The sequence below is a fragment of the Hypanus sabinus genome, chromosome 18 (assembly GCF_030144855.1).
Source record: "Hypanus sabinus isolate sHypSab1 chromosome 18, sHypSab1.hap1, whole genome shotgun sequence".
Lineage (NCBI taxonomy): Eukaryota > Metazoa > Chordata > Chondrichthyes > Myliobatiformes > Dasyatidae > Hypanus > Hypanus sabinus.
The window spans coordinates 21,851,608-21,871,842 of NC_082723.1; the positions used below are offsets into that span (position 1 = coordinate 21,851,608).

The 20,235-nt window shown below is 43.7% G+C and overlaps 1 protein-coding gene across 3 annotated transcripts in view; it reads left to right on the forward strand.

The window, feature by feature from the left end:
• The window catches only part of LOC132407403 (carboxyl-terminal PDZ ligand of neuronal nitric oxide synthase protein-like), a 136,905-nt gene that overhangs the window by 101,980 nt on the left and 14,690 nt on the right, over positions 1-20,235 (forward strand). Inside the window, exons 8-11 of one of the 3 annotated variants that reach the window (XR_009516469.1) lie at positions 2,293-2,454; positions 12,179-12,344; positions 13,584-13,920; positions 19,983-20,179. Coding sequence is in view for 2 of the 3 variants with exons in the window: in XM_059993837.1 (XP_059849820.1) it covers positions 2,293-2,454; positions 12,179-12,344; positions 13,584-13,920; positions 19,978-20,167 (855 nt within the window). In the remaining variant the exon portion in view is untranslated. Of the gene's footprint in view, positions 1-2,292; positions 2,455-12,178; positions 12,345-13,583; positions 13,921-19,977; positions 20,180-20,235 lie in introns of all 3 variants that reach the window. The other 2 variants (XM_059993837.1, XM_059993836.1) reach the window with 2 other exon arrangements.

The window sequence follows — 20,235 nt, forward strand, 5'->3', positions numbered from 1 at the left end:
TCTGTGGAGATGGCTTCCCTTAACACAAAGCCCCTAAAGTACACCCATGAAACAGGTATCATGATGCCCAATTTCTATCTCCAGAGTTGGGTGTCCGATTAGTTGGGGACTGCATTATGGTTCGGATGTGCAGGACTGATGAGGGAGAGGCTGTGGGCTGGTTATCTGTGGACAAATCTCATCATTACAACGAGTACGTTCACGGCAGCGTAGTGGTTAGTACGGCGCTATTACTGCTCGGGGCATCAGAGTTTCAGAGTTCATTTCTGTTGGGTGCTTCAGTTTCCTCCCACAGTCCAAAGCCATACTTCTTAGGAGGTTAATTGGTCCTTGTAAACAATTCTGTGATCAGGCTAGTATTTTAGTATTAGATGGGTTGATAGGTGGCTTGTCTCATTGGGCTGCATGGGTGTTTCTCTAAATGAAAGTAGAAGAAATCAATTAAACAAAAACTGGAATAAAATGCCAGCATCAATGGTGAGGCCAATGAAGCTGCTGATTGTTGCAACAACCCTGTCTAGTCCACTGAGGAGGAAATCTGCTGTCCTTGCCATGTCTGGCCTGTCTGTGTCTCCCGAACTGTAGCAGGGTGACCCTATAGAGAGTCCTGAAAATGACCTTCGGCAGCCTTGCCAGCAGTGGCCACGTCCCGTGGATGAGTAGAAAGCAGAGATTTTCCAGGATGCTGATGAGAATTCTGCAGAGCATTTCCTCAGGACGTGTTCTATTGAGAGCCAGGGCACTGTACACCAACCCATTGGTGGGGCTGTGGTTTCAGTATGAACAGGCCCTTTGGTCCACAATGTCATGCCAGCTCTTTAACCTTCACCAAGAGCAATCTAACCCTTCCCTCCTAAAGAGCCTTCCATTTTACTTTCACCCACTGAAGAGTCTCTTAGAAGTTCCTAACGTATCTGCCTGTACCACCAACCCCTGACAGCGCCATGCATCCACCACCTTTGGTGTAAAAAAACTTACCCTTGACATCCCTGCTCTCGCCTTAAAAGGATGTTCTCTGGTATTAGCTATTGAAGCCCTAAGAAAAAGAGGCTGACTATCCAATCTGCATCAGGGGCAAATAAAATAATTACAAGAATCAATCTTTGCTCCATGTTAGAAGGACAGTTTGGGCTGGGATATCTGGTCGGATTTCAGGCTGACAGGCCAGGTTTTGGTTAGGTCGCTCTTTGTCAGCATTCTTCCCTCCTTGACCTTACCACCATGGGTGACCCTACCTGGAGATAAGCACCAGGTGGCCAATCTCCATATCTCAAGATCTCAAAAACTCACAAACAGCACCCTGGCCAATAGAAATATTAGAAAGCTGAATGAATGATTTATTAGTTAATAGGAATAATGTTTCACAGGCTTATTCGCAGAACACTGAGGGAACAGAGGGTAAAACTGAGGAAGTTTAAGCATTGACTTAATCTTTATCTTTATCCACATGAACTGGAAGTGGTCTGTGATGCAGCAAACAGCATCAATTTACAGATTGTATATGGAAACATACAGCCACTTGCATTAGCAAGCAATACAAGCTGAGGGTGTGCTGAGCAGCCCGCAAATGTTGAGATACATTCCACCGCCATCATTGTTGCCCACAATGCTCAACAGAACAACAACAGAGTCAGGCCTCCAGCCCTAGGTTGTCACTGGGCCTCCCATGTTTGACCCCAGACTCACAGAGCAGTCCTCCAACTACATCAGGACTCACTGGTCACAGGACTTTGACCTTCGGGCCTTGGCTGCCGGCTATGCATGGATCTTTGATCCAGAACTCGCTGATCTGGGGGTTGTCGGTCTCTGTCCTCAGCACCTATCCACCCAACTTCTGGGATCACTGGCCTTCGAGCAGAGAGTGCTCTGACCTAGACTCCAAACATAGGCTCCTGCCCCTGACTCTAACCTCCCTTCATATTCCTTCCCCAAACCCTAATCTGATTCCTAACTCCCAACGCTGTCCCCAAAATGATTCCTATGGACCAAAGAAAAGTCTGAGCCTCAACAGACATCACAGCTCAGCACCATCTTGCCCCAAACTTTGATTGGTTTGAATACCAGAGGTAACAAACTACAGTCAGTTCACCAGTTAAATGCAGTGAGTGGAGAATGGTTGTATTTTTAGGGTGTGCTCAAAATCGACCTTAGTCATAGTAGTGTGGTCACCAAGGGTGATTGATGGAGCAATTGCCCAATCATTTTCACCAAATAATAATACTTCCCCATTTTGATTTGTTGGGGGTCATTTGGAATAAAATGTTCCTGATTTGTTCCTCTCTGCTTCCTCAGGATTCCAGGGAAGGGACTCCTTTTGCATCGTCCTCTCAGCTGGCACAGTCTCCTGGCAGCCATTGCTCCTCGCTGACTCCACTGGCTTCCCACCACCACTTGCAGCTGCTCCAGTCCCAACTCCTCCAGCAGCAGCAGCAGACGCAGGTGGTCATGGCTCAGGTATGTCCGCCGGCTGCTGGGGGGGGGGGGGGGAGGTGGGTGGTGTGGTGCGGGAGCAAGCAGAGACTCCTGATCTCTGAACTACATCTGGGGCTGGACCACTGCCTCTGTGATAGACGTGGAAAGTGAATCCCAGGGTGTGCTTGGCATAGTACTTCAGTGTTACAGGGAGAAGTGGGGCCATAATGAACAAAGGGAATCAGAGTGCACACTTGGAGAGACCATGAAGCTGGTCAATAAGCCTTTTTGCTAGATGGGATAGGGTGAGATAAAGTTCAGCTTTATTTGTCTCATGTAGGCCATGCTCTCTTCCTACTATAACCTTCAGGCAGGAGGTACAGGAACCTTGGGTCCCACACCACTAAGTTCAGGAACAGTTATTACCCTACAACCCAATGCTGGCTCTGGAACCAGTGTGGATTACTTCTCTCACCTCAACTCTGAACTGATTCTACAACCCATCGACTCACTTTCAAGGACTCTGCAACTCATGTTCTCTTTTTTTTTATTATTTGTACAATTTGCAGATTGGTTGTCAGTCCTTGTTTATTTATAGTTTGCCATAAATTCTATTGTATTTCTTTATTTTCCTGTAAATGCCTGCAAGCGGCTGAATCTCTAGGTAGTATATGGTTACAAAGACATACTTTGATAAGAAGCTTATGTCGACTTTTGATTTAGTATATTGAAACATGAAAACATCCTGTGAACTGCATCATCTCTGACAAATCAGATCAATGAGGATTGTGCTGTGTGCAGCCCACAAGCATTGCCAACTTCCAGCGCCAACATAACATGTCCACCCTAACCCTAACGTGCATCCTTGGAAAGTGGCAGGAAATCAGAACACCTGGAGGGAACCCACGCAGCCACAGGGAGAACGTACAAATTGTTTACTGACGTTGGCAGAAAGTGAACCCTGATCAGTGATCACTGGCACTGTAAGGCGATAGGACTAAGGGACTAAGTCCCTGTAAGGCAGGGACTTTCCCTGCCACGCTCTCTCATGTAGAACAGGCGTGATGATAATTTTTGTCTATAGTGAATGAGGGATGATCTTAGATAAGAGGACATGGCAGCATAGATGTCAAGATGTTTTCACTGGTGAGAGAGTCTCAAATGAGGGGATAAAATTTCAGGATCAGTGGCTGATCTGAGAGGCATGGTTCTCTACCCCAGAGAGCTGTGAAGGTCAGACTGTTGAGCAGATTCTCCACAACTCTCTGGGGTAAAGAATTCCTAATATTCAGCACCCTTTGTGAGGAGGCTGGCTCCTCAAATTGGCTCCTTGTCTTGAAATGATGTCCTCTTATTTAAGATTCTCGCACTAGTGAAACCACCTCAATGTCGCTGTCTGTTACATTGTTTAGGTTGGCAGATTGAAGACAGTGGCGAACTGCACAGAGGAGCAGTTGAGGACTACAGTAATATTGAATGGCAGACTAGGTTTGATGGGCTGAGTGTCCTCCTGCTCATTAATGCAAATATCTGATCAGCCAATCACATGGCAGCAACTCCATGCATAAAAGCATGCAGACATGGTCAAGAGGTTCAGTTGTTGTTCAGACCAAATATCAGAATGGGGAAGAAATTTGATCTAAGTGACTTTGACCATGGAATGATTGTTGGTGTCAGACAGGGTGGTTTGAGTATTTCAGAAATTGCTGATCTCCCGATATTTTAATGCACAACAGTCTCTGGAATTCATGGAGAATGGTGAATAAACGAAAAAAAATTCCAGTGAACAGCAGTTCTCTGGTGAATGAGAGAGGTCAGAGGAGAATGGCCAGACTGGTTCAAGCTGACAGGAAGGTGACAGTAACTCACATTACCACACGTTACAATCGTCATGTGTAGAAGAGCATCTCTGAATGCACAACACATCGAACCCTGAAGCGATGGGCTGCAGCAGAGGAAGATCACGCCGTTCCACACCTGTCCCTAATAAAGTGGCCACTGAGCATACTTGCTTATGATCGTCCAAGTTCAGAATCTGCAGCTGACCTTGCAGTGGATTCTTCTGCTGACCCTTCAGCTTCTCGCTCAGAATTCCTAGTAATTCCTGGCCCACAAATAAGCTGTTCAGGAGGCTGTGGTGAAGGACGAGAGAACCAGCGGGTTGTACCGTATTCCATGTTCCCGTGGTGCTGTTAATGAGGAACTGGGCTTTCCCTAATGATGTGCTCCTCTGGACGGTGAGATACTGAATGTCGTTATAATGCTACGGCTTAAGAGGCTGTGAGCCACTGGCTAATAGGAGTAATAAATCAATATGCATCTTGTTCATGGTAACCTGCGTTTCAGTGAGTGCTCATTCAGGATAAGCTGCTGGCTTGGTAATAGCCAATTTTCTTGTAAGGTGGCTGTTATCCAGAAATGAAGAAGGGTTCTATTTCCATGTCTCCGGTTGTTCTGTCCATTTGCATGTCTGGGTTATCTAAGTAACGAGGTGTTGAAACATTAACCCAGTATAGACCAAATTCACATATATTTCTAGGATCCTTGACTTTGTAGAGAAATTCATGCCCTCTATTTTAGAAAGTCTTATTCTTCTATCAAAGTCGTTCATCAAAGTACATATGCACTCATTGGCCAATTAATTAAGTACACCTATACCCCTGGTGATTAATGCAAATATCTAATCAGCCAATCATATGGCAGCAACTCAATGCATAAAAGCATGCAGACACGGTCAAGGGATTCAGTTGTTCGGACCAAACATCAGAACGGGGAAGAAATGTGATCTAAGTGACTTTCACCATGGAATGATTGTTGATGCCAGATGAGGTGGCTTAATTATCTCAGAAACTGCTGATTTCGTGGGATTTTCACAAACAACGGTCTTTAGAGTTTACAGAGAATGGTGCGATAAACAAAATAAAATCCAGTGAGTGGCAGTTCTGAAATGCCTTGTTAATGAGAGGTCAGAGGTGAATGGCAGGACTGGTTCAAGCTGACAGGAAGGCAACAGTAACTCGCGTAACCACATGTTACAACAGTGCCTCTCTGAATGCATAACATATTGAACCTTGAAGTGAATGGGCTACAGCAGCAGAAAGCTACATCATCTGTCGGTATAAACACACCAGTGAGTGATCATGAAAAGATATCTCACAAAGACGAGATCATCTGCAGATGCTGGAGGTCCAAAAAAGCACACAGAAAATGCTGGGGGAACTCAGCAGGCTGGGCAGCGTCTATGGAAAAGAGTAAATAGTTGGTTGACATTTTGGGCCAAGACTTGAGATGTCTCAAAGTTTGTCCAGGTGTGTGTTTGCACTGCAGTTACACTAGATGGCGCTGCAGACTGATCCTGGCTGTATTCAGAATTGGTTTTATTATCGCTGTCATATGTTATGAAATTTGTTGTTTTGCAGCAACACAGTGCAAGAGATAAAAAATTACCATAGGTTACAATAAATAAATAAATGGAATGGAATGGATTGATAGTTGGACAGACAAACAGTGCAAAAAAGGATTTCTGAGGTATTGTTTAATGAGCAAACACGAGGAAATCTGCAGATGCTGGAAATTCAAACAACAACACACACAAGATGCTGGTGGAACACAGCAGACCAGGCAGCATCTATAAGGAGAAGCACTGACGACGTTTTGGGCCGAGACCCTTCGTCAGGACCCACAGGACCCAGTGCTTCTCCTTATAGATGCTGCTTGGCCTGCTGTGTTCCACTAGCATTTTGTGTGTGTTGTTGTCTGTATTGTTCATGGGTTTATGGACTGTTCAGAAAATCTGATGGTGGAAGGGAAGAAGCTGTTCCTAAGATGCTTAGTGTGGATCTTCAGGCTCTTTTGGCACCTCTTTGATGGTAGAAGGCACACCCCAGATAGTGAAGGTCCTTAAAGATGGATTCCGCCTTCGTGAGGCATTGCCTTTTGAGAATGTCCTCGATGTCAGGGAGGCCTATGCCCGTAATGGAGCTGGCTGAGCCTACAGTCCTCTGTAGCTTCTTTTGATCTTGGGCATTGGAGCCTCCCTACCTGGCTGTGATACAACCAAGCAGAATGCTCACCACGTTATATGTAGAAATTTGCAAGAGTCTTTGGTGATGCACCAAATCTTCTCATTGTACTAGTGCAGTATAGCCACTAGGGTGCCTTCTTAGTGACTGCTGTCGAAAGTCCTCAGATTCAGAGGATCAGACCCTCGATCAGTAGTCAATAATCCATTTGTAGCACAACCAAAAACTGGTGCTCTCTGCTGGGCGAAACAATTATATTTACACAGTTACCTGTTAAAATGAGCGGTATCTGAATAATTTTACTGCTGCGAGTAAGTTTGCCTTGCAAACTTGTTTTAACAACTTTAGACCAAAAGACGTAGGAGAAGAATTGGGCCATTCCACCCATGAAGTTTGCTCTGCCATTCAATCATAGCCAATTTATTTTTTTTAAATAATTTCCTCCTGATTTCTCTCTGCTTGACCAACCAAACATTTAACCTTGAACAAGCAGTAATTGGGGAGGGTTGGGTGGCCTCTGTGTTTTGTTTGACAGCCAGGTCCCCTGTTTAATGATAACTGTCCGGATTGTGTGTGAACTGGTATTGTTGGAATGGCAGTGGGAACGTGTGAAGGTTTACAGTGTTACTTGTTCAAAAGATCACCTTTACTTTCCTACCTTGTTTCTCCTTCACTGCTTCCGAAATCTCCCCATCCTTCAGCCCCAGACCTGCTGTTGTCTCTGAATCTTCACCTCTCCTTCATTTCTGGGTGACAGTCTGTTCATTCACTGCCCTGCAGCCTGAGATATCTTTCCATTTCCTTACCTAGTGGTAACTTGATCTCTGCATCTAAGTGCCCACTGGTCATTCATTCCCTTTCCTTTGTCCAGTAACTCCTGCCTCTCTAGCTAGGGCTTCTCTCCGATAACTGACAACATAAACTCGCCTTCTGGTCACTGCCCCCCCCCCCCCCCCTGGCCACTGGCCGTTTGTCACTGGTTATTCTCACCCTGTGACCACTGGCCACTCCCTCCTTCTGACTGTTGGTATCTTCCTTCCATTGGGTTCTCACCCTCTGGTTACTGGTCACCCTTGCTCTAGTCACTCATACTCACCCCTTCTGTATCACTGGTCCCTTTTCCCCGGTTATTTATCATCCAACTGCTCACTTTCCCTTAACTTGGGCCCCTGACAGATTTGAATAGATTCAACAACAATATGTCTTTATATTGCATTTTCAGCAGTGTAAACAACCCCAGGCTGCTTCACCAGAACATTATCAAACACCACGTCACAATGAATCATTGCAGGAAGTGTTAGCGGAGGTGACCAGGGCTTTGGCTGTTGTCTGGTGATTAGACCAGCTAAGGCCACAGCCATTTAATCTGCTCAGCTGGTTACAGACCCGGGTGAGAGGGAGCCCATCCAAAATTCCCACTTCCCACAGAAAAATCTGCACAGCTGGGATGCCCTAACTTGTTTATAATAGAGACCTCACAGAAATACTGCCAGATTGGAATAGAACTGCACATTATCAGTGAATTTCCAATGCAGTATTTGAGATTTTCACCTCTCAATGTTGCTCCTGAATCCTGTAGTGAGGGAGTCTAGGATTAGAGGGCACAGCCTCAAAATAGAAAGACATACCTTTAGAACAGAGATAGGGCAGAATTTCTTTATGCAAACAAGAGAAAATCTGCAGATGCTGAAAGTTCAAGCAACACACACAAAATGCTGGAGGAACTCAGCAGGCCAGGCAGCATCTAGGAAAAGAGTACAGTCGACATTTCAGACTGAAACCATTTGGCCCAAAACGTCGACCGTACTCTTTTCTTGATACTGTCTGGCCTGCGGAGTTCCTCCAGCATTTTGTGCGTGTTGCTAGAATCTTTAGCCAAGGTGGTGAATCTGTGGAATTCATTGCAAAAGACAGCCATGGAGGCCAAGTCATTGGGTTTATTTAAAGCAGAGGTTGATAGGTCCTTTATTAGTAAGAGCATCAAAGGTAAGAGCACCAGAAGGCAGGAGAATGGGGTTGAGAGAGAAAATAAATCAGCCATGATAGAATGGTGGAGTAGACTTGATGGGCTGAATGGTCTAATTCTGCTCCTATGTCTTAATTATATTCAGCACAAGGATAGGATTGAGAGCTTGCAATGTAAGCACCAGGTTACATTTGACATTTGATACTCCCCTGCTTGACATCCCTGTTTAACCCACGTCAGCCTTGTGGCTTCAGGCACTGTATAGCGATGGGGGGGGGGGCGGGGGCGGTGCGAATACTTAGTGCATTTATGTCCCAGCTGTAATTAATAACTTATTGAAAGCAATCTATTAGGGATTGGTTGTACTTGCCACATGTTTATCAAACCACATAGTGGAATATGTAGTTTGTATCAAATCAAATCAGTGAGGATCGCGCTGGACAGCCTATTTCTGGCGCCAACATACCCACAACCGTTTGTCTTTTGGAATGTGGGAGGAAACCAGAGCACCTGGAGGAAACCCACACAGTCATGGAGGGAATGTAGAAACACCTAATAGACTATGGCGGGAATCGAACCCCCAATCTTGCACTCGGCATGCTAAAGCCACTATTTTACAGTGCAACTCACTAATAATCTATTAATAAACTAATAATCTATTAATTATTGGTTAAGGTGATGCTGATTCTGTAATGATGAGTGTTTCTTGTACGGACGTACGAATCTGGTGTATGGATAGGTGAGGGAGGCAGGTAGAACGCAGCATTCAATAGCATCATTGCGAGAGTTCACTCAATAAAGCCGCAGCAATTACATCAGAATCAGTGATTCACCAGAGCAGATGGCTTTATAATGACGCAGTAACTTGGCTCAACACAGCTCTGAGATATGAAATCAGTGCTACAATATTGACCCTGGGTTTAAAAGGACTTAGAGAAAGGCAGGCAGGTTGACAGGGATCAGGGTTTAGGGGGCAGCCAATCATCGCTGACATTTACTTGGGACTGATGCTGGGTTGAATCTCATGCTGCCTTGCCGAGGAGAGGATTCGATTTAGATGGTAGATGTGATCAACTGACTGTGAACCTCTAAGAGAGTGAAACATGGTTCATTACTGCCGTTCTATTTCTCAAAGGAGGAATGATCAATGCAAAGATAGAAATTAGCTTTATCTGTCACCCGTACATTGGACCAAACATTGAGATGTGTTGTTCTTGTGTAAGAGAGGATTGTGCTGAGCAGCCGCAGGTTTCACCACAGTTTCAGCGCCAATGTAGCATGCCCACAACTCACTAACCCTAACCAATGCATATTTGGACTGTGGGAGGAAACCGGAGCACCCAGAGGAATCCCATGCATGCGCTCACATGGGGAGAATGAACGAGCTCCTTACAGACACTGGCGGGAATTGAACCTTGATCGCTAATCGCTGACATTGTATAGGGTGGACTAACCGCCATGCAACCCTGCTGCCCTTCCTGTCGTGTGCTGGTTGGTGCACATTCGCCAGTGATGAGTGTGTTAAGGAGCTTCAGCGTGTGTGCACTCAGATCCACTGAGTTGCTGAGACACTCCCAGCCAAGTTCACTGTGGGAGCATTCATCAGCCTTCCCTGTTGGCCTCCAACGCCCCAACTGTGAACTGCTTTAGTGGTGGCCTCACCAGCTGAGGGTTAATATTCCACTTTCTTTCAACCTTGTCCTTAAGAAGCTTTATATATGTAAAACTGTAATGTCCCTTAAGGGGGGGGGGGGGGGGGAATACGCCACAGCAAACTATTGATGAAGGCTGCTTACTCATTATCCAATCTTATGAATAGGAAATTTAAGGAAGAAATTACTGTTATTTAATCTATAGGCTTGATTCAATGCTAAACCATCAGTAGATCATTTAGTAATATTGAAATGTTGGGTGTCCGTTTGGATTAATCTTAGTCCTGACAGAATTTTCCATTCAAACTAGTCTATTGCATCCTTTAACCATTCAGAAGACTCATTTATCCCAGTTAGAAAGAGGGAAGTAATAAGAAAGATTAACCACCCATGGTTAACTAAGTTGTAGTGCACTACAGAACAGAAACAGACCCTTCAAACCATCTAGTCCATGCTGGACTGGTCTTCTGCCAACTCTCATCAACCTGCACCCAGACCATGGTCCTCCATACCTCTCCCTTCCATGTACCTATCTAAACCTCTCCTCAGTGTTACAATTGAACCCGCATCCTCCACTTCTGCTTGAAGCTCATTCAGCAGTGAAAAAGATCCCCCTCAGCTTCCCTTCAAATATTTCACTTTTCACCCTAAACCTACAATGTCTAGTTGTAGTCTCACCCCATTCACCCCATCTATATCCCACATAATTCTGTATATGATTTCCCATCTATTTAAAGTCCTAACATATTCAACCTTTCCCTATAACTCAGGTCCTCTAAATCGAGGATGTTAAAGAAAAATTGAGGAAGTGAAAGAAAATATTTACAGAAAAAAAACTGCAGAGTGGCTAATGCCAATGGTAGACCAAAAGACATGGAATTTTTTTGGACAAAATAGAGAAAGACTAATAACGGGGGAAGATAATTGCAAATAAAACAGTAATATCAAACATGATCAACAGGAGCTTCTATGGAAGAGAGTAATTAGTTCAAAGTTCAAAGCAAATTTATTATCAAAGAACGTATTTGTTAGCATCTAGAAATTCATTTTCTTGCAGGCATTCACAGTAGAACAAGAAATACAATAAAATCAATGAAAAACTACAAAATCAATGTGACTGACAGATGACCAATGTGCAAAAGAAGATAAACTATGCAAATAAATAAACAAAAAAACCAAATAATCAGGGGTTCCCATACTTTTTTTATGCCATGGATCCCTACCAAGGAGTTTGTGCACCCTAGGCTGGGAAACCCTGAGATAGTTAGATAATGAGGATATAAATTGTGGAGTCCTTGAAAGAATACAATGGATAAGTGTGAGATTTTGAGAGGATGATTCTGCAGATTTGATAATGGATATCCAGGAAAAGCACAGATAATTTGAGTCAATGCTCTGTAGCAGGTTTCACCCTACAAATATCTCAAAGAGAACCCATGAGTTGACTTAAGGTAACATGAAAGAACTAATAGCCACAAAGACTCAAGTGTTAGTAGGTTGATTGGTCACTGTAAATAAGACCATAAGACATAGGAGCAGAATTACGCCATTCAGCCATTTGAATCTGCTGTGTAATTCCATCATGGCTGATTTATTTTCCCTCCCAAACCTATTCTCCTGCTTTTCCTCTGTAACCTTTGATGCCCTGTCTAATCAAGAAACTATCAACCTCTGCTTTAAATATACCCAGTGACTTGGTCTCCTTAGCCGCCTGTGGAAATGAATTCCAGATTTGACACCCTCTGGCTAAAAGAAATTCCTCCTCATCTCTGTTCTAAAGGGATATCCTTGTGTTCTGGGGCTGTACCCTTTGGTCCTAGACTCCCCCACCATAGGAAACATCCTCTCCACATTCAGTCTATCCAGGCCTTTCAATATTCACTAGGTTTCAAAGAAATCCCCCCTCACTGTTCTAAACTCCAGCAAATATGGGCTCAGTGGCAGCAAAATGGCATCTCATATGAGGATAAATGGTAGAATCTGAGAGAGTTGCTGGGAGTAAGATGGGAGAAGCATAGGATTGATATCAAAATGCATGTTTGAGGGTCAGCACAGACAGGATGGGCTGAAAGGCCTGTTTCTATGCTGTATTTCTCCATGATTTTCTGTTCCTTGTGTCCCGACAGGTGCACCTGCTGAAGGACCAGTTATCGGCTGAGACAGCAGCCAGGATGGAATCACAGGCTCGCATTCACCAGCTGATGCTGCAGAACCGAGACCTCTTGCAGCATCTCTCTCTCTTGGTCAGGCACCTCAAGGACCTGGAGATGAGGCTGAGTGCCCAGCAGACAGGTAATGAGCTCATTGGGATAATAAAAATATACTCAATGACTTGGCCTCCACATCTGTCTGTGGCAATGAATTCCACACATTCACCACATTCTGGCTAAAGAAATTACTCCTCATCTCTGTTCTAAAGGGACGTCCTTGTGTACTGAGGCCGTTCCCTCTGGTCTTAGACTCCCCTACTCTACGTCTGCTCTATCTCGACCTTTCAATATTCACTAGGTTTCAATGAGATCTGCCTCATTCTTCTAAACTCCATTGACTACAGGCCCAGAGCCACCAAACACTCATCATTAACCCTTTCATTCCCAGGATAATTCTCGTGAACCTCCTCTGGATCCTCTCCAATGCCACCACATCCTTTCTTAGATAAGGGTCCCAAACTGCTCATAATACTCCAAGTGCAGTCTGACCAATGCCTTATAAAAGCTTCAGTGCTACATTCTTTCCCCTCTGATCACTGCCCTCCTCTTTGTTTAAAGATTCAAAGTATATTTATTATCAAAGTAAGTATAAAGAAATCATCTGGAAGATGTGTCCTCGCAGGCAGTCAGGAAACAAAGAAGCACCATGGAAACAAGTTAAAAGAAGACTTCAAACGCCCATCGCGCAAAAGAGCTCTTCTTTACATGGAGCATTGATAGAGGAAGTCCAATTATGCACTGCGAGGTTAAAGCTTAAAAGTCATTGAAGATCAGTTTTTATTTGTCACACTTACATCGAAACATACAGTGAAATGTGTCAATGAGCAATACAGTGTGAGGATGTGCTGGGGGCCATCTGTGAGTATTGACATGCTTCTGATGCCATTGTAACATGTCCACAGATTACTAACCCTAGCCCATATGTGTTGGAATGTGGGAGGAAGCTGGAGCAACCCAGAGGAAACTCTAATAGTCACGTGTAGAAAGTACAAACTCCTTATAGACAGACGAGGTTCCACCAGCAGCCGGTAATCTGTCCTTGCATTGTCAATTGGGGGATGAATAATCATTACCATTGCCAGATGTCAACTTTGTATTCCTTCCAATTTTCCCCACCTTCTTCTTATTCTGGTTTCTTCACCCTTTCTTTCCAGAACATGTGAAGGGCCCAAATGTCAATTGTTTATTCCTCTTCATAGATGCTGCCTGACCTGAGTTCTTGCAGCATTTTTGTGTGTGACCTTACTAGCTTCATGTAAAACCAAACCGTGACCTCTCAGCTTTTGTACTCAAGTAACTTTAATATTTTCTTTACCACCAGCTGATCAGAGTATGAGCTCTATTTCGGAGCAGATTTCATTGCTGAATCTTCAACACCATGACCTTATCATGAATATTCCTTCCACCTCGACCCCTGGAAATGTTCTGCCTGATTCTCCAGAGCCCAGCAACCTGGGCCGCATCCGGCACGCTCAGTCTTTGGGGAAAGCAAATGTTGACCTAACACTGGACACGAGCATCTGCCCAACAATGAACGGGAAGGAAGAGGCAAGCGGGAAGGTCGAAGGCTCGGTGGTGAATGGGAAAAGGAATGCCAGGCGAGAGGTTGTGGGTTCATTGACGTTTGAAGACTTGAGCCAGGAAGCAAAGTCCGAAAGGTACAGTAAAGTACATTGTTACCTCTGGAGTGACAGTGAAGCTAGTGGATATTGAAGTATTTTTATTCAACAAAAACAAACAACATGTATTGTTTCAGAATCAGATTCAGAATCAGGTTTATTGTCACTGGCATGTGACTTGAAATTTGTTAACTTAGTAGCAGCAGTTCAATGCAATACATAACATAGAAGAAAAAAAAGTAATAAATAAGTAAATCTTATTCAGTGTACTTTGTACAGGTTACGTATATTGAATAGATTAAAAATCGTGCAAAAACAGAAATACTATATTTCTTTAGAAAGTGAGGTAATGTCCAAGGTTTCATTGTCCATTTCGGAATTGAATCACTGAGTATGTGCCTTCAGGCTTCTGTATCTCTTACCTGATGGTAACAGTGAGAAAAGGGCATGCTCTGGGTGCTGGAGGTCCTTAATAATGGACTCTGCCTTTCTGAGACACTGCTCCTTGAAGATGTCCTGGGTACTTTGTAGGCTAGTACCCAAGATGGAGCTGACTAAATTTACAACCCTCTGCAGCTTCTTTCGGTCCTGTGCAATAGCTCCCCCTCCTCCATACCAAACAGTGATGCAGCCTGTCAGAATTCTCTCAGTGGTACATCTATAGAAATTTTTGAAGGTATTTGTTGACATATCAAATCTCTTCAAACTCATAATAAAGTATAGCCGCTGTCTTGCCTTATTTATAACTACATCAATATGTTGGGACCAGGTTAGATCCTCAGAGATCTTGACACCCAGGAACTTGAAGCTGCTCACTCTCTCTACTTCTGATCCCTCTATGAGGATTGGTGTGTGTTCCTTCATCTTGCCCTTCCTGAAGTCCACAGTCAGCTCTTTCATTTTACTGACGTTGAGTGTCAGGTTGTTGCTGTGGCACCACTCCGCTAGTTGGCATCTCACTCCTGTACGCTCTCTTGTCATCACCTGAGATTCTACCATCCGTGGTTATATTGTCGGCAAATTTACAGATGGTATTTGAGCTATGCCTAGCCACACAGTCATGTATATATAGAGAGTAGAGCGGTGGGTTAAGCACACATCCCTGAGGTGCACCAGTGTTGATCGTCAACGAGGAGAATATGTTATCACCAATCCGCACAGACTGTGGTCTTCCGGTTAGGAAGTCGAAGATCCAGTTGCAGACGGAGGTACAGAGGCCCAGGTTTTGCAACTTCTCAATCTGGATTGTCGGAATGATGATATTAAATGCTGAGCTATAGTCAATGAACAGCATCCTGATGTAGGTACTTGTGTTGTCCAGGTGGTCTAATGCCATGTGATGAGCCATTGAGATTGCATCTGACATCGACCTATTGTGGTGATAGGCAAATTGCAATGGGTCCAGGTCCTTGCTGAAGCAGGAGCTCAGTCTAGTCATGACCAACCTCTCAAAGCATTTCATCACTGTAGATGTGAGTGCTACCAGACAATAGTCATTAAGGCAGCTCATGTTATTCTGTTTAGGTACGGGTGTAATTGTTGCCTTTTTGAAGCAAGTGACACTCTTGGAGGAAGAGCCCTCCCGACTCAGTATTACATGACATTTTTGTAGCTGAAGACCAAAGGTAACAGCAGGGCAATTCTATAGTTACCAAGTATTTATGATGCTTCCTTTGAATTACATATATTTTCACACACCTCCTTCTTCACACCCACACTCCAGACACCCAAAATGAATGTTAATCAGCATTGTCTGGTTTGCAATCAACCCTAGTCCACAGCTCTGGGAAAGCCATTGTTCAGGACTGCATATTAAATTCATCTACAATCCACATTCATGCCTGAAGATTAGTCACTAAAGTTAGTATTTACTCTTATATCCTAATTCCAGAATTTGCCTGAATACCTGTGCATGAATCAGCCACAAAGTGTGAAAATCAAAGCGCTGTAGATGCTGGAGATATGGAATACAAACATAACATTTCAGAAACTCACACAAAATGCTGGATTAACTCAGTGGCTCAGGCACCATCTACAGAGTCTAGACATGTAATTGGAGTCAAGACTCTTCTCAGTCCCAGACATTGACTGTTCATTCTTCTCCATAGATACTGCTTGACCTGCTGAGTTCCTCCAGCATTGGGTGTGTGTGTTGCTCAAGGTTTCTAACATCTGCAGAATCTCTTGTGTCTTACATTCTCTGAGCACTCAGCAGGTCAGGTGACGTGAAGAAAGAGAAACATTTTACGAGTTAGAAAGTTATTAAACTTTCCACAGCTACAACATGTGTCTGGCAGAGTTTGGAAGTGAGGCTGACTGGCAATTTCACACCTCCCTCGTCCCATAATTTTAACGGGATAGAGTAGCCATTGGTCACTTTTACATGGCCTGGGAAAGGAATGCTTAGATTCAAAATTCAAGTTTATTTATCACATGTACATCAAAGCATACAGTGAAATAAGGACATAGGAACAGAATTAGGCCATTCAGTCCATCGAGTCTACTCCTCCATTCCATCATGGCTGATATATTATCCTTCACAATCCCTTTCTCCTGCCTTCTTCCTGTAGCCTTTGACTCCTTACTAATCAAGAAGTTATCAATCTCTGCTTTAATTATATCCAATGATTTGGCCTCCAATGAATTTCACAAATTCCAATTAATTACCATGAGTTCCATAAAAAGACTCCACCATTATTGGAAGCATCCTCTACTTCTTCTCTCTATCTAGAGCTTTCAATATTCAATAGATTTCAGTGAGATTCCCCCCCTCCCCACCCTTCTAAACTCCAGTGAGTATAGGCCCAGATCCATCAAACGCTCATCATATGTTAACCCTTTCATTCCTGATATCATTCTTGCGAACAACCAACACATAGCCTGCCAGTGATGCTTGGCACTACAAATAAAACTCTACAAGCAACAGGACAACATCAAAACAAGCCCTATAACATCTGCTATTTCTGAGCCCATTTTTCTAGCTGGTCCAGATCCTGCTCAACATACACAAAGTACTGGAGTAACTCAGCAGGTCATGCTGCATCTATGGAGATGAAGATTTGACAGACTTCCTTGCTGTCCATTTGCCTCCAGCCTTGATGCTTTGCAAGTCTGCTGTTCTTTAAATCGTTCCTGAAGCCACTTCATCTTGGATTTAATGAAGATGAACTTTACATACTGCCAGTGATGTGACATTTACCAAAGTTAATCTCGTTAATGAAACAACGTGTCTGTTCTAATTTCCTGAAATTAAGGTCTCCAACAATCATAGGTTGCCTTCACTGAGCAGGTTAACTTTTTGTTTTCCGACATCCTGCCATCCTACTCAGCTAAGGATTGCTGGTAATTGGTATTCACATTGAAGGGCGGTGATTGATTGCGAATACAGTCTGACAAATTGATGGGACTAAGGTTTATTTATTTATTTATTATTTATTTGGATATACAGGCCCTTCTGTCCCAATGAACTGCACCTCTCAGCAAGCCACCTCTTAACCCTAGCCTAATCACAGGACAATTTATACTGGCCAATTAACCGGTCTGTCTTTGGACTGTTGGAAAAAACTGGAGCACCCGGAGAAAACCCAGATAGTTCACAGGGAGAACGTAGAAACTCCTTACAGACAGCTCTGGAAATGAACTTCAAAGCAAAACTTCAAATAAAGGAGCCTCCTATCAGGATTTTGATAGAAATCAATATTGAAGTCAATCTTCTCGGCTCTTTAGTGTAAAAGGAAGGTGACTGTTTCTAGGCTCCTATCAACAACAAAGTTCTTTGAATTAATAGTAATGGCTGTAAGGAGGGATTCCTTAATTGTTCTTCTCAAACTTATTTCTGGAGTGTGGATGTCACTGGGGAGATCAACATTTATTGCTGACCTCTGAATGAGGTAACAAGCTGAATCCTTGCGGCCAAGTTCTGCGGGATTTGCACCCACTGCTTCGGAAGGATTGACGTTATTTTGTCTGATTCTCTGTGGCGTTGGACCTCAAATTCAAATTGAAGATTGTTTACTGTCATTCATCAAGTATAAAGCATAATGAAATGATTGTAACTCCAGATCCAAAGCAGCATATAAAATCAGAATGAGCATGAACTCAATAAAAAAACGCAATAAATATAAATGCATAGAGTCATAGAGCCAACTATAGAGTCAATTATTGTCTATTGAATTGTACTGCTGCTGCAAAGATGAGGCATATGCTGGTGATATTAAACCTGATTCTGATTCACTACAGCACAGCAACAGGTCCTTTGGCCCATCTAGTCCATGCTATCGTATTACTCTACCTAGTCCCATCAACCTGCACCTTGACCATTGCCCTTCCTACTCTTCCTATCAACCCATGATTACTATGTTGAACTCAATGCCAAATTATACTAAATCTCTTCTGCCTGCACATGACCCATATCCAACCATGTTCCTGGTAGCACTTTCCAGCCACCTTCCACTCTCCTTGGGACAATTAGCGTGTTCTGTCACAGCTTGGGGTGATGGAGTTCGGAGTTCAAGTTCAAGGTCATTCTGTAAGGAGCCTCTGTACATCCTCCCTGTAGATAGTGTGGGCTAACTCTGGGGGCCCCAGTTTCCTTCCATGATCCAAAGACATACCAGGTGGGTTAATTGGTCATCGTAATTTGATTAGCTTAGGGCTAAAAATTGGGGTGTCGGGGGTTGCTAGGGTGTCACAGCTCGAAGAGCCTACTCTGTCTAAGTTCTTGTAATTTTATCAATGTCTATCAGGTCTCTGATGCTCCACAGAGGAAAAAATAAATCAACGTGTGTCCATCCTCTCCTCATAATTCATACCCTCTAATTCAATAGCATCATGCTAAGCCTCTTTTGTTTATGAAAGGATTTGAGATACAAGTGAAGTTGTCACCTGCATGTTTGCCCATTGCTATTGGTTTATTACTGTCGCATGTACCAAGACACAGTGCAAAGCTTGTCTTGCAAACTCTTCGTACAGATGAATTCATTACACAGTGAATTGAGCTAGAATATAGCAATAACAATGCAGAATAAAGTGTAAAAGCTAACAAAAATGTACAGTGCATGTAAACAACAAAGTGCAAGATTATAATGAGGTAAATTTTGAGGCCAGCAGCATACTTTATTGTTCAAATGGTCTGTTCAAGAGTCTTATAACAGTGGGTAGAAGCTGTCCTTGGGCCTGGTGGTACATGCTTTCAGGGTTTTGTATCTTCTACCCGATGGGAGGGGGTGAAGAGAGAACGGCCAGGGTGGGTGGGATTTTTAGTTATACCGGCTGTTTTACTGAGGCAGCAAGAAGCATAGACAGAGTCCGTAGTTCGCATAAAGTGCTGAGCTGTGCCCACAGCTCTCTGCAGTTTCTTGTGGTCATGTGCAGAGCAGTTGTTATACCATGCAATTTCTGCATCCAGACAGAAATTTTCTATGATACATCGATAAAAATTGTTAGGTGTCGATGGGGACATGCCACGTTCCTTTAGCCTCCTTAAGAAGAAGAGGTGCTAATGAGCTTTCTGTGGACCAGGACAGGTTATTGGTGATGTGAAGCTCTCAACCCTCCAACCTCAACACAGTTGATGTAGACAGGAGCATGTGCACCTCCACCCCTTTCTGAAGTCAATGACCAGCTCCTTTGTTTTGTTGATATTGAGGGAAAAGCAGTTCTCTTGACTCCATGTCACTGAGCACTCTTTCTCCTTCCTGCCCACTGCAATGGTATGATCTTTAAGCTTGTAGATGGAGTTAGAGGTGAATCGGGCCATGCAGTCATGTGTACAGGGAGTAGAGGAAGAGGGTTGAGGATGTAATCTTGTGGAGCACCAGTGTTCAGAATAATTGTGGCCGAGGTGTTGCTGCCTATTCTCACTGACTGCGGTCTGTTGGAAATCAAGGATTCAGTTGTGGAGGGAAGCATTGATTCCCAGGGTTTGAAGTTTGGTGATGAGTTTGCTTGGAACAATATTATTGAAGGCAGAAGTATAGTCAGTGAACAATGGTGGTTGTCCATTGTGTCCGACGTTGACAGGAAGCCGGCATATGAAGGTTTTTAAAATGGAAAAGCCATCATACTGGGGCAGTTTTACTCTCTTGATTTCTGAAGTCCAGGTACAGTGAAACAAAGAAACATCACAAACTGGAGACTTCCTTGGCTGCAGTGGATGACCATGACGTCTTTCTGTGCCTTGTCATGCCCTTCACTCTCCACGGAGCATTGTGGAATCTCCTTCTTGGCTGTTGGGTCTCACTGTAAATCTCAATACACTCCAAGGAACAACAGATACAAACAATAAGCATCTGAATGGGTGAGGTCATTGTAATTCTGATAAAGGGTCTTTGGCCCGAAATGTTATCTCTGTTT